Source organism: Drosophila melanogaster, chromosome X (assembly GCF_000001215.4).
Source record: "Drosophila melanogaster chromosome X".
NCBI classification, from domain to species: domain Eukaryota; kingdom Metazoa; phylum Arthropoda; class Insecta; order Diptera; family Drosophilidae; genus Drosophila; species Drosophila melanogaster.
The window spans coordinates 242,214-255,624 of NC_004354.4; the positions used below are offsets into that span (position 1 = coordinate 242,214).

Below are 13,411 nucleotides of genomic sequence, written 5' to 3' on the forward strand. Positions count from 1 at the left end.
AGAATCTGTATTTTCTCAATAGCATTAAAAATAACTGTCCAAGAGCGAAATGCCATACCTCGTTGAATTCGTAACAAAATTCCCCATCGACCTGTATTCAGAAATAGGAATTCAAATTTTTTGCCATTTTTCGCAAATTTTAATGATGGTACCCCTTATCAAAAATGCGAAAATGTGTTAAAATTTTTGTTTTTGATTATAATAAAAATAGTGACACTGATAGTTAGCTATGTTTATTGGCAGTACAAAACAGTCTTCATTTAAGCGGTTATAACTTTTTTGGCCAGGTTATGCACAAAACCCCGTTTGTAAATATCCGATTTTTGCCATTTTTATTTTGTTTATTTCGGTAAAAAAGAATCTGTATTTTCTCAATAGCATTAAAAATAACTGTCCAAGAGCGAAATGCCATACCTCGTTGAATTCGTAACAAAATTCCCCATCGACCTGTATTCAGAAATAGGAATTCAAATTTTTTGCCATTTTTCGCGAATTTTAATGATGGTACCCCTTATCAAAAAATGCGAAAATGTGTTAAAATTTTTGTTTTTGATTATAATAAAAATAGTGACACTGATAGTTAGCTATGTTTATTGGCAGTACAAAACAGTCTTCATTTAAGCGGTTATAACTTTTTTGGCCAGGTTATGCACAAAACCCCGTTTGTAAATATCCGATTTTTGCCATTTTTATTTTGTTTATTTCGGTAAAAAAGAATCTGTATTTTCTCAATAGCATTAAAAATAACTGTCCAAGAGCGAAATGCCATACCTCGTTGAATTCGTAACAAAATTCCCCATCGACCTGTATTCAGAGATAGGAATTCAAATTTTTTGCCATTTTTCGCAAATTTTAATGATGGTACCCCTTATCAAAAATGCGAAAATGTGTTAAAATTTTTGTTTTTGATTATAATAAAAATAGTGACACTGATAGTTAGCTATGTTTATTGGCAGTACAAAACAGTCTTCATTTAAGCGGTTATAACTTTTTTGGCCAGGTTATGCACAAAACCCCGTTTGTAAATATCCGATTTTTGCCATTTTTATTTTATTTATTCGGAATCTGTATTTTCTCAATAGCATTAAAAATAACTGTCCAAGAGCGAAATGCCATACCTCATTGAATTCGTAACAAAATTCCCCATCGACCTGCATTTAGAAATAGAAATTCAGATTTTTTGCCATTTTTCGCAAATTTTAATGATGGTACCCCTTATCAAAAAATGCGAAAATGTGTTAAAATTTTTGTTTTTGATTATAATAAAAATAGTGACACTGATAGTTAGCTATGTTTATTGGCAGTACAAAACAGTCTTCATTTAAGCGGTTTTTGGCGATTTTTATTTTGTTTATTTTTGCTAAAAAAGAATCTGTATTTTCATTTCATTTTAGCGGTGATATCTTTTTTGACCAAGTTATGGATGGAACCCCTTATGTTAATATCCGGTTTTTGGCAATATTCGTATTATTTTTTTTTGTGGAATGCCATACCTCGTTGAAATTGTAAAAAAAAATATCCCATCGACCTACATTAAAAAGTGGAAATTAAATTTTTTTGGCATTTTTCAACAAGATTTGCTACGCAGAAAAAAATTATTCCGAAATTTAAAGAAAATGTCTTAGCCTTTAGAACTAAGTGTCTACCGGAATATATAATTTCATTTCTGAATCTTTTATCAAAACTACTATAAATTTTCAGCTGTTATGTAAATTGATTTGCTATTTTATTAGGGTCCAGGATAGAAGACATTCCGCGTTTTGTCGATTATATTTTGTGGAATTCATTTCTTTTCGACTAATATTCTCCTTAAAAAAATCAAAACATAAATCTTTTTGTCTTGTTCTGTTTTTAATCTTATTATTATTATTTATTTCGTAAAAATGCAGTGTAAAACAAAAAACACATTAGAACAGTTTTATTTTTAAAATTGATGATTAAAAAAAAAACAATGAAAGTATGTTTTCATGTCCTATTATTTTTCATTTAATTTTCCGACTGTTACTATGGCAACCGAAATTATATATAATTAAAAAACTGGTGTATAGTAATTCATGTAAAGTCGATTTCTGGCAAACATTTATTGTAATGCATATATATATATATGCAAGGATGAGTATCATATCCCTTTTCCAATATTTGTCTCTTCCTTCATCACCCCCTTTTAAAAAGTCCTTACATGATAGTTGCTAAAGGATGAAAAGCCATTTGTCCTTGAACCGATGTCACCTGAGTCGCAACGCTTTTATTTCAGGAAAACCATGTTTAGGGGGTCGAGATTTGGCCGCCGCTAAACAGGTCTCTTTGAGCGACTTACCAACCGGCCGTTTGACGCATTCATCAAAGTAGCACTTCTCAACGTTATGCAGAAATTCCACCAGTAGTCGGTCGTCACCGCCATTGGGTCCCACGGAGTACTCGCACTCATAGTTGTGCTTCTTGAGATCTCGCACACAGCAGTCGATGAACTCTGCATTGGCAGAAAACCAGTCGTTGTGACGCTCAAGGGGAATACCCAAACGAGTCCTTACTACTCCAGTCAACCAGGTGTCATCGATCCAAAAAAATGACATCCTCTCCGCCTCCGCCACAATCCTCTCGGCTGTTGGCACGTTGGTCACGTAAAGCCAGCCCGACAAATAGGCGGGATATAAAGCCTGAGGATACTCCTTTTTGCTAACGTACCACTTATTGGCTCGAAGGCGAATGGGGGGCTTGGCATCCAGTACGTAGCCAGATAACAAAGTACTTGATGTGGCCAGTCCAGGTTCGCGCACCTCGAGGGTCTCTAAATACCTGCGCAGATGAAACACATCGTAAATGATGTCATCATCCAGTTTAATGATAAACTTGGCCTGCTTTTTGCACTCCTCAGAGACCCACTTTAATCCCATTACGTGTTTGTAGCTCAGATTGCGATAGTCCTCGATGAAATTCCCCTGGAGAAGGTCCCCGAAACGATTCTGTTCGCTGGCCAGTTGATCCTGGCTTATAAAATGCTCTCTTGAAGGCAGGGCTGCCAAGAGAAAAACTCTTCGCAGGCCCATTTCTTCCAGTTTGCTTTGGGGAATTGCCTGTCGGTGAGCTGATCGCAAGGCATCGTGTCCGGCATACGAAGTAACTATTAAAACGGCTAATCGGGAATTACAAAAATGATTAAGGATTCCTTACAATGGTTGATTAAAGCAAAGAACTTACCTAAGAGTTCTCTTTTTGCCTTTCGACACACATTACTGGCCAGCAAGTAGTGGAAGTCCGTGAGATTCAGAAGATTACTTAACGGAGTATTAGGGTTAGATGGATTCCTCTTCGTTTCGAGTGGTAAGTGCAGCAAGAAACCGTTTTTGCGGGACTGGCTTGAATCCCTCAAGTGATTCGAAAAGTAACAGAGACTCAGTAGGACGATCAAAAGAAGCGACAAAATAATCGGAAGCAATCTTCGTCCGCGCATGCGCATTTTTCTTACATTCTACGTGGGATTCCCCTCGCACTATGCCGTCTGTAAGTATATGTGGCTTGGTCTATCTTGCTAAACTTTAATAAACACAATGCCTAAAACGATTATATATTAAGAAAAAAATAAATTGAGATGCGTTAATAACAATTGTTTTCACGCCTTTGCCAGTGCTGCCCTATCAAATTAGCGATAGCTAAATTGGGAACCGTGTCACCCTATTTTCTTTTAGCGATTACACATTCCAAGCAGCGTTGCCATGTCCGATAAACATCGATTTTTGTGCCATGCCAGCTCTAGTTGTTGTGTTGTTGCTGTTCTTTACGGATAACAGTTTTCAGCGCGAAGTGCGTGCGTGTGCGTGCGTCAAAAACGCAGTTCTGTATGTGTGTTCGTGTGCTTTTCTTATATTTTTCTAAAGTAATGTTATTGAACTGGTTGCCTATGTAAAGAGAAAGCCACGAAAACTACAAGCATTTGTAAATTCGTTGAAAAATTTGCAGCTTACCAATTCCAAAATCTCAAAACAGTGACTGCAACACCAACAAAAACGCAGTAGCAGCGACGTCGGCAGAGAAACAACAAGAACAACAATCTTGGCGTTGAAGCGATGTGAGAGAGTGTAATATTTGACAGCATGTGAGCTAATCAGCAAAGCAGCGATTTCTGCAAACATTTTGAGCTTCTTAAGGGCAATTAATGAACGAAAAAGTGGAAAACTATAGTAAATATATAGTAAGAAATATAGTGAGAAATTTTGTATTTTTACGTTTTGTTCTCTAGAAATTAAAAAAAAGAGAGGATACAAAAAATTTAGCTGTGACCACCAAGAAACGCAGTCGACTTCGCTGCCGGCAGAACGAAGAAAAAGAAAGAGCATAATATAAAGCAGAAAAACCAGATTTTAATGTCTAAATTTTAAAGATTAAATGTTTTATTTTGCCTTATGTTTGCCCATTTATACTCAAAAATATCGGTGTCAAAATAGTTGCAAATTCAGAACAGCAAAGCAACAACAAAGGCTGCTGCTTGTACGACCGATGCACAAATCTTGTCGGGAAAAATAGGGTTCTGAAAGCGAAATTATGTTTTTATTGGCTTAAAGATGGAAAATTGACTCCTGAAATCGAAAATCAAAGAAACTAATACGCAAAGTAATCAAATAGTGACAATTAAGGCAAGATGACGGACTTTGTTGAGCTGATGAACAGCATGTCCAGTACATTCAATAGCGACTGTGCTACTTCAACAGCGGAGGGTGGTACTTTGCTAAATCTGAACTTGGCGGAAGACAAAACCCTCAAGTGGCGTAATTTGGCCAATAACCAGTTCGCTAGTAAAGAAAAGAAGCACAAGGACAAGGAGGAGGAGGAGCGCAAGGAGGCAAGGAATCAAGAGGAAATCGAAGACATCAAAGCACTTTTGGCAGATGTTGTCGATGCGGCCGCTGTCAAGCTGGAAGAAGAAGAAGCGCAGAATGCAGAAAAAGTCGAACCACATACAAAATGCGAAATAGAGGAAGAAGGTAGGAAGGAAATGGAGTACGATCAAGATGTCGCAAAACAAGACTCCGAAATGGAAAAAAAGCAGAATGGCAAAGCAACATCCATAACAGTAAAGATGGAAAGCAACGAGCGTGCAGAGAAACACGCAACGGAAATTGCAACGACGTCGACAGAGAGATGGGAAAACGAAAGCTTTAAAACTGAGCAGCAAAATAAAAAAGCTGCTGAGAAAGAAGAAGAACCCATACTAGCAGCAACACAAAAATTGGAAGCAAATGCAGAACCACTGACAACAACAAGAATTGAGGTAGCAGTAGCATCTCCACTTGTTGTTAGTTCTGCTAGCGTTAAACTCGCTGCTGACGCAACCAACCAAATGCGAGCAGCGACGTCGGCAGGAGCAGCGACATTAGCTGATAAAAATGTAAGTAAATGTGTGTGTGTTTGTGTGTATCAGCTTCGAAATTCTTGCTTTTTCTTTTATATTTTAATTTATTTAGATGTTAGCCCTTGACTGCTGAGTTCTTTTCTTTCTAGTGTTTCACGTGTAGTTTAAATCAAATACATACGTAGTTATGATTGATGTACACATATTTATATACATAAATATCCTAATGTATGGCATTGTTTTGGTTCATACCAATCATAAAAAAGGTTAGGGATTTATTTCATTTCTCTACTTTTTGTATGTCATACAAATTAAAGACGTATTATGTTGGAGAAGTTACTATTTGTTAATTCATTTAGAAGTTAGCCCTTGACTGCTGAGTTCTTTTCTTTCTAGTGTTTCACGTGTAGTTTTAATCAAATACATACGTACATATGATTGATGTACGCATATTTATATACATAAATATTCTAATGTATGTCATTGTTTTTGTTCAGCTGTTTGTTTAATATGGTTAGGTCATAAAAAGGTTAGATTACAATTGTTAGTTTGTCATAATTCCAGAGGGATTTGAATACAAGAAAGACTTGAAGTAATTGCATCCAATTTTAAGAGGGTTAAGCCATCCATTCATTCATCCTCTTGGTCAACAGACCTCTTATGTTTGGTAGAAACAGTTGTCTAGGCAACCGATGAAGGCATTTGAAGCTTTCTTTGAGGACTGGTACTTCTAGTTAGTATGTCTCTATATTATATAATATATAATATTATCCTGAGTACTTCTTTAGTCGGCACATTCAATGAGTCTCTGTACTTTGCAGGTACAAGTTTCGCCCGGTGGAACGCGACGGTCTCGAAGAACACCCAGACCCATAGACACGCCCACTTCAGTTACTGATGAACATGTTCAGGTGGAGAATAAAAAATTTGGAAAGTCGGAGCAGTATACGGATTGTAGTAGCCATCTGGAGAGGTTCACACTGGACGATAATACTGCTATTGTCAGACTGCAGTTGAAAAGTGAACCGGACAAACCGTCATTAACTGCATTATCTCCTGAGGAAAACTCGGCTCCTGCTCCGAAGCGAGGAAGGGGTCGAGCCAGGAAAATAAGACCCGATGCCGAGGTGGAAACCAGTGAGGTTATTTTACCCTGCGAGGATTCATTAGGGGAGAAGAAACCAGGACGCAAAAGGAAACTCCCGGATGAACCGATAGATCAGCAGCAACTAAGCGACCTTGTCGTGGTAAAAACAGAGCAGGAGGAATTGGGTGACGCTCCCTTGGGAGATGTTAAGAGAATGCGACGTAGCGTTCGTTTAGGCAATCGATTACACGCCGATGGAAGCCCTTGGGAGGAGGTAAAGACAGAGGCACTTCACCCGCAGCCTTCTGCAGAACTTTCCTTTGCGGAGGTCACTTCTGAGATCTTGCCACTAGCTGTCTTAGATGAGAAGACCCCACCCAAAAAGCGAGGGCGGAAGGCAAAAACGCCCTGTGTGAAGTTAGAATCTGAAACATCCTGCGGGCTACCGTTTGCTAATGGCAACAAGAAAACGAATTCCTCTGGTGGATGCGAACTTCAGCTGCCCAAGCGTTCAAAAAGAAGAATAAAACCAACGCCAAAGATATTAGAAAATGACGAACTGCGCTGTGAGTTCGAAACGAAGCACATTGAGCGTATGACCCAGTGGGAGAGTGCTGCAGCAGTAGATGGGGATTTTGAAACGCCAACAACAGGCGGTAATGGGTCCAATTCCTCGACCTCAAGGCAAAAGAGCGACAAGTCCGACGGGAGCAACTTCGAAGGTGGTCCAGGACATCCTGCAGGCACAAGTGCCATAAAGAAAAGACTATTTTCAAAGTCCCAGCGGGACATTGAGAACTATGGCGCAGCAATGCTAGCCAAAAGTAAGTTACCTCCGTGTCCGGATGTCGAACAATTTCTAAACGACATCAAGGCATCTCGAATTAACGCGAATCGGTCACCAGAAGAAAGGAAATTGAACAAAAAACAGCAACGAAAACTGGCCAAACAAAAGGAAAAGCACCTGAAGCATTTGGGCCTGCAAAAAAATCACAGAGATGAGCCCTCGGATAACGACAGTTCCAATACGGACAATGAATTCTTTCCTACTACAAGGGTGCAAGTGGGAAAACCAAGTGTTACTTTGAGAGTAAGGAATAGTGTTACCAAGGAGCTTCCCACCACAGCCACTTTGAAATCACGCCGGAATCCAGTCGTGCAGGCAGCCAAACTCACGAGAAGGATAGGTGCAAGAGCCGCCGGTGAAGTTACTGAGGCAGCCCGAGCAAGTGTGCCAATTTCTACACCTGATGCGGAGCAGCTTCACTCGTTGGACACTTCTATTCAAGCTGATGTTACGCCCATAAGAGACTTAGATATGAGGCCCAGCACCTCCAGAGTGTCAAAGTTTATTTGTCTATGTCAGAAGCCTTCCCAGTATTATGCCAGGAATGCCCCGGATTCATCATACTGCTGTGCCATCGATCACATCGACGACCAAAAAATTGGCTGCTGCAACGAGCTGTCCTCAGAGGTTCACAATCTACTCAGACCCAGCCAACGCGTTAGCTATATGATCCTATGCGATGAGCACAAAAAGCGCCTACAATCACACAACTGCTGCGCAGGATGTGGCATATTTTGTACACAGGTAAAGACAGAATTATTATTGTGAACTGCAATCAAATACTTTAATTATATTTCAGGGAAAATTTGTGCTATGCAAGCAGCAGCACTTCTTTCATCCCGATTGTGCCCAGCGATTTATTCTAAGCACTTCGTACGAGAAGGAACTCGGCGATGAGGAAGATCAGGGCGTCAAATTCAGCAGCCCTGTCTTAGTGCTTAAGTGCCCCCACTGCGGATTAGATACACCAGAACGGACCTCCACGGTGACCATGAAGTGTCAGTCCCTGCCTGTCTTTCTGCGCACGCAAAAGTACAAGATGTAAGTAAATAGTATTGCAGATTGAGCGTGTTTTAGATTTAATTCAAATATTTGTCAAATGTATTAATAAATTCTTCACTAACCATGCAGCAAACCCGCTAGATTGACAACCTCTTCGCATCTAACCCAATTTGGAACAGTTGAGAATGCCAATACCCCAGGAGCCACCGCCAGGAACAAGGGAGGACTATCCACCGCCGTAACCTTAAGCGCGGCATCAAGTCCTGCCTCAAAAACAAATGGAGCCCAGAGAGGCAGGGCGGGCACCTCCAATTCTAACTCCAGGCATGCTCTTAATTCGATCAACTTTGCTCAACTTATACCCGAGTCCGTAATGAATGTAGTGCTGCGGGGCCACGTGGTTTCTGCTAGCGGTCGCGTGACCGCAGAGTTTACCCCGCGGGATATGTACTATGCAGTCCAAAACGATGACTTGGAGCGTGTAGCGGAGATTCTGGGTAAGTTTGCTTGCACTCGGCATTTACGATATAAAGGCTTAATGCTTTTGGAATAGCTGCCGACTTCAACGTGCTGACTCCCATACGGGAGTACTTAAATGGCACCTGCCTTCATTTGGTGGCCCACTCGGGCACACTTCAGATGGCCTATCTCCTTCTCTGCAAAGGAGCAAGCTCACCGGATTTCGTTAATATTGTGGATTATGAACTGCGGACTGCTTTAATGTGTGCCGTGATGAACGAGAAGTGCGACATGCTGAATCTATTTCTTCAATGTGGTGCGGATGTGGCCATTAAGGTTTTTATGCCTCCTTACTCCAAATGATCTATAATCATTATAAACTATACTTTCAAAAGGGTCCCGATGGTAAGACCAGTCTGCATATTGCTGCCCAGTTAGGCAACTTGGAAGCCACACAGTTAATTGTAGACAGCTATCGAACTTCTCGAAATATTACCAGTTTTTTAAGTTTCATTGATGCCCAGGATGAAGGCGGTTGGACGGCCATGGTCTGGGCAGCAGAGCTGGGGCACACGGATATAGTTAGGTTGGCTTCTCTGCCCCAAGCGGTTTTCTTAAAGCTAATTAATATTTTTCTCTTCATTAGCTTCCTGCTTAACCAGGATGCTGATCCAAACATATGCGACAATGACAACAATACGGTGCTGCACTGGTCTACGCTGCACAATGATGGTCTGGACACGATTACAGTACTGCTGCAGTCAGGGGCGGACTGCAATGTACAGAATGTAGAGGGCGACACGCCTTTGTGAGTTTTTTTTTACCAATCAATGGAGTGATGTTATATAACATATATATAAATTTTAGGCACATTGCTTGCCGGCATTCTGTCACCCGCATGTGCATCGCGTTAATAGCTAATGGAGCCGATCTAATGATTAAGAACAAGGCGGAACAACTGCCCTTTGATTGCATTCCGAATGAGGAGTCTGAGTGCGGTCGCACTGTAGGTTTTAATATGCAAATGCGTAGTTTCAGGCCTTTGGGCCTCCGTACCTTTGTGGTTTGTGCAGATGCGTCGAATGGCAGGGAGGCACGACCAATCCAGGTGGTTCGCAACGAACTGGCAATGTCTGAAAATGAGGATGAGGCCGATTCGCTTATGTGGCCGGATTTTCGCTACGTAACACAATGCATTATCCAGCAGAATTCAGTGCAGATTGACCGACGCGTTTCTCAAATGCGCATCTGCTCCTGCCTGGATAGTTGCAGTAGCGATCGCTGTCAGTGCAATGGAGCCTCCTCGCAGAATTGGTACACGGCAGAAAGTCGGCTAAACGCCGACTTTAACTACGAGGATCCTGCGGTAATCTTCGAATGCAACGACGTCTGCGGTTGCAACCAGGTTAGAGTCTTGGCTATCGGAAATAATCCATTTTATACTAAACTTAAACTTTTTCTATTCCTTAAATAGCTGTCCTGCAAAAACCGCGTGGTGCAGAATGGTACACGGACACCCCTACAAATTGTCGAGTGCGAGGATCAGGCGAAGGGCTGGGGAGTACGGGCGCTGGCCAATGTACCCAAAGGCACTTTTGTGGGCAGTTATACGGGTGAGATTTTGACCGCGATGGAGGCAGATCGACGCACCGATGACAGCTACTACTTTGACCTGGACAACGGGCACTGCATCGATGCCAACTATTATGGAAATGTAACCCGGTTTTTTAACCACTCGTGTGAGCCGAATGTTTTGCCCGTTCGTGTTTTCTACGAGCATCAGGACTACAGATTCCCTAAGATCGCCTTTTTTTCCTGCCGTGACATCGATGCCGGAGAGGAAATATGGTAAGTCGACCCAACCATTTGAAAGCAAAGAGATAGATAGACAAACGATAATTATTTTACAGTACATTTTTAAAGACATAAGGAACCACAAATAAGCATTTGCTTCTTTTTTAATTGTTATGTTTCTGCTAAAATATAAATATTCGTTGCATAGTAGGTAAAATTGAAAGGATTCGTTTGATCAGAATTAAGGGTTGGAAATTTTTGTTGACCCTATTTAGATTGATCACTCAACGTGAAAATCACTCTTTGTTGTTTCCTTTAGCTTTGACTACGGAGAAAAATTCTGGCGCGTGGAACATCGCTCCTGTGTTGGATGTCGATGCCTGACAACAACCTGCAAGTACGCCTCCCAATCCTCAAGCACAAATGCCTCGCCTACGAATGCAACAACGGCACCGGAAAATGAAACGGGAACGCTGTCGTCTACAAATACGGAGAAAATTGGACACGCGTAGGCTAAAACCACCTAAACCTGAGATGATTGCAGATTTCACAGTCTCATCCAACAAATAAAATCCCCACCTAAACCATCAGCAACCAGATGAGCCGGGCATATAAAATCGCAGCAACCCCAAATTCGATAACAATATTTGTAATATAAACATTGAATCGTTATCGAAGCCCGGTCGGCTTTCTTTCTTTTTTGACTGCCAAATGTTTCGTGGTTAACCACTTTTTATCTATTTTTACGTATACAAATAGTGTTTGTTTATTATTAATTTTGTTTGATTTGTATTAATGTTTTACGCCTTATTAATAATGTTTTTATTCTTAGTACCTGTAAAAACAAATTAGTTTATACTTTCTGCGCGAAACAAACTAATGACATAAGAAGGGCATATCAAAATTGTTTCCCGATATTGTGGGTGTGCGTGTTTCCGGAACGTAAATGTTTTAAACTTAAAATTAGACTTGGACATTACCAGGCATAAAATAGAATTGTAATGGAGGAAAGACCATCTAGTCATAAGAATGAAGGAGACAAAGTATTTCCATAGAAAAGAGAAAAAAAATTTTTTTTAATAGAAGTAGTCGGTTTTTTTTTTTAATTTGTATGAGCTCTGGAGCATACATATGTAAATACGTGATACGAAAAAGTAATACGTTTGATTTTACCGTTAACCATGAAAATTAGACCGTTTAAATTGACCTGTAATGGGCAACTAAATGTTACTCGCAACCAAAAGTAAAGGAGGAATTATTTAGCAAAAAAAAAAAACATTGTCTATATTATGGATTACATGTTTTGTGCAGGGTGAAGTACATACATACCCCCAATTGATTACCACTCTACCAATCCCATCAAATCTGAAGTCTATCACGTATACAAATTTTTCAGTTTGCTAAGCAAGCCAAGCCACAAGTGCCTAAAAGAAAATTATTTCTTACCCGGTTGCCCTTTAGGATAACCCTAATTTTACTATAAAGCAATATAGTTTTTTTAGGCTGTAAATGTTAACGCGGGGTTTGTATGTGTAATTAACTTTGTCTGTTTAAAACGGCAACATGTAATTTAAGTCGCAAGATTTTCCGTTTCAGCAACAAAGTCATAGGTCACCGAAAGGCGCTTCTTTGATTTTCTGCTGGCATTTTTATCCATATTTATGTAACCACGACAAGAGTAATGATGAAAATATATTTATACAGATCAGTGTCCCTTGGCGGTATTAACTGTTACGGCTGACAGTTTAAGCTGTCATCTTAATGCATTTGTTTTTTGTTTTTCTTTTGCAATAAAATTTGTAAGTTTTACGCATAATTGAAAGAATAGGTATGCAAGGAGTCATTTTTCGAGTGCAGCTACGTTAATGTTTAACCATAAAATATTGAATTGATTAAATTCGCCATAAATAGCACAGCAGAAACGGTGCAAACAATAAACAAATATTATCGTGTGCAGTTAAAATTGACTTTTTAATGCGGCTCCATTTTTGGGTCGGTGTTTACTATTTGATCAAGGGCTTAAATATTTTTGTCTTAATACGAAAAAACGCACAGATTTGGTAAAGGCTTAACTTAAAATTTCAGCGCCCAATCACCCCCTTCAGAGTTGCCACACGTTGTTACACTAAGTTATCGAAACGAACAGCTGATTTTTGTTTTGTAATATTTGAGGTTGGTTTTTGTTGGCTGAAATATTATTACATTAAATTAGATATGGACCTTTTACTTCAAAGCGTTTGACAAGTTGAACATCAAACGGAAATCTATTATAGCCCCAATTGGCGAGACCATCAAATAATCATTGGAAAACAACCTGAGATGAGTTTTCCAGACAAGGCGGAGCGCAAAAAGTGCTGGAACAACCGGGACGAGTATTGGAAATGTCTCGAGGAGCACGCCCCAAAGCACAGTTCTACCAGTGGGGAAAAGGTACCAACCCCCTGCCAGAGTCTTCGCAAATCATTTGAGCAATCCTGCCCTGGTCAATGGGTAAAGCACTTCGACCGCAAGCGTACTTATGACCAGTTTAAGGAAAAAATGGCCCAGGGTTATGATCCCTTGGAGGACCGTACGAAGGCCGAGAAGCAAGCCAATTAACCCTTAACCCGCCAAGAGTTCTAGGAGTACTGTTGACCAGTTTATACCCGTGTTTGTGTACTTTTTATGGTAAATAAATAAACTATATAATAACTACAAAGAAACCACATTTACAATATATGTATGTACATATGCATTAATGGCAGATGGTACTAAGCATGTCCTAACTTGTCTTCTAAATTGTGGATTGATTTCGTATATACTTTGAAAATAAAGCTAAAAAGTAGTGGCTTATTAATTTATATTTATTTATTTCTCGACATGACATGCCCATTGT

General features: G+C 40.0%; 3 protein-coding genes across 7 annotated transcripts; 2 read left to right on the plus strand and 1 right to left on the minus strand.

Annotated features, from left to right (window-relative positions):
- Positions 1–1,740: 1,740 nt before the first annotated feature.
- Positions 1,741–3,643, minus strand: CG3038 (uncharacterized protein). Of its 3 annotated transcripts, none has more exons than NM_001297803.1 (3): positions 3,199–3,643; positions 2,884–3,133; positions 1,741–2,796 (listed from the first exon to the last, which is right to left on the minus strand). In NM_001297803.1, exons 1-3 carry the CDS (start codon positions 3,455–3,457, stop codon positions 2,226–2,228), a joined length of 1,080 nt encoding a protein of 359 aa, NP_001284732.1. In that variant the 5' UTR covers positions 3,458–3,643; the 3' UTR covers positions 1,741–2,225. The 3 variants fall into 3 exon arrangements, with proteins under 3 accessions (NP_001284732.1, NP_726658.1, NP_569833.1); NM_166834.2 differs by having other exon boundaries at positions 1,848–3,133; positions 3,199–3,365; positions 3,467–3,643; NM_130477.4 differs by having other exon boundaries at positions 1,848–3,133.
- Positions 3,644–3,764: 121 nt separating this feature from the next.
- G9a lies at positions 3,765–12,437 on the plus strand. 2 transcript variants are annotated; one of them, NM_130478.3, is made up of 10 exons: positions 3,765–5,383; positions 6,169–8,025; positions 8,081–8,322; positions 8,413–8,780; positions 8,837–9,078; positions 9,138–9,328; positions 9,389–9,550; positions 9,610–10,147; positions 10,217–10,590; positions 10,856–11,800. In NM_130478.3, the coding sequence occupies exons 1-10, from the start codon at positions 4,637–4,639 to the stop codon at positions 11,046–11,048; spliced, it is 4,914 nt and encodes a 1,637-aa protein (NP_569834.1). In that variant the 5' UTR covers positions 3,765–4,636; the 3' UTR covers positions 11,049–11,800. The 2 variants fall into 2 exon arrangements, with proteins under 2 accessions (NP_569834.1, NP_001259088.1); NM_001272159.1 differs by having other exon boundaries at positions 9,138–9,550; positions 10,856–12,437.
- Positions 12,438–12,662: 225 nt separating this feature from the next.
- CG42376 (uncharacterized protein) lies at positions 12,663–13,311 on the plus strand. Of its 2 annotated transcripts, NM_001144665.3 has the most exons (2): positions 12,663–12,708; positions 12,771–13,311. In NM_001144665.3, the coding sequence occupies exon 2, from the start codon at positions 12,856–12,858 to the stop codon at positions 13,132–13,134; it is 279 nt and encodes a 92-aa protein (NP_001138137.1). In that variant the 5' UTR covers positions 12,663–12,708; positions 12,771–12,855; the 3' UTR covers positions 13,135–13,311. The 2 variants fall into 2 exon arrangements, with proteins under 2 accessions (NP_001138137.1, NP_001138136.1); NM_001144664.3 differs by having other exon boundaries at positions 12,663–13,311.
- The last annotated feature ends 100 nt before the right edge of the window (positions 13,312–13,411 follow it).

Excerpts from the sequence above, each read along its gene's own strand:
- CG3038 (NM_130477.4), bottom strand. The coding sequence starts at position 3,457 with ATGCGCATGCGCGGACGAAGATTGCTTCCGATTATTTTGTCGCTTCTT. Across the intron at positions 3,134-3,198 it reads GGCAAAAAGAGAACTCTTAG|CCGTTTTAATAGTTACTTCG; the intron begins GTAAGTTCTTTG and ends ATTCCCGATTAG.
- G9a (NM_001272159.1), top strand. The coding sequence starts at position 4,637 with ATGACGGACTTTGTTGAGCTGATGAACAGCATGTCCAGTACATTCAAT. Across the intron at positions 5,384-6,168 it reads CGACATTAGCTGATAAAAAT|GTACAAGTTTCGCCCGGTGG; the intron begins GTAAGTAAATGT and ends TGTACTTTGCAG. Across the intron at positions 8,026-8,080 it reads GTGGCATATTTTGTACACAG|GGAAAATTTGTGCTATGCAA; the intron begins GTAAAGACAGAA and ends ATTATATTTCAG.
- CG42376 (NM_001144664.3), top strand. The coding sequence starts at position 12,856 with ATGAGTTTTCCAGACAAGGCGGAGCGCAAAAAGTGCTGGAACAACCGG.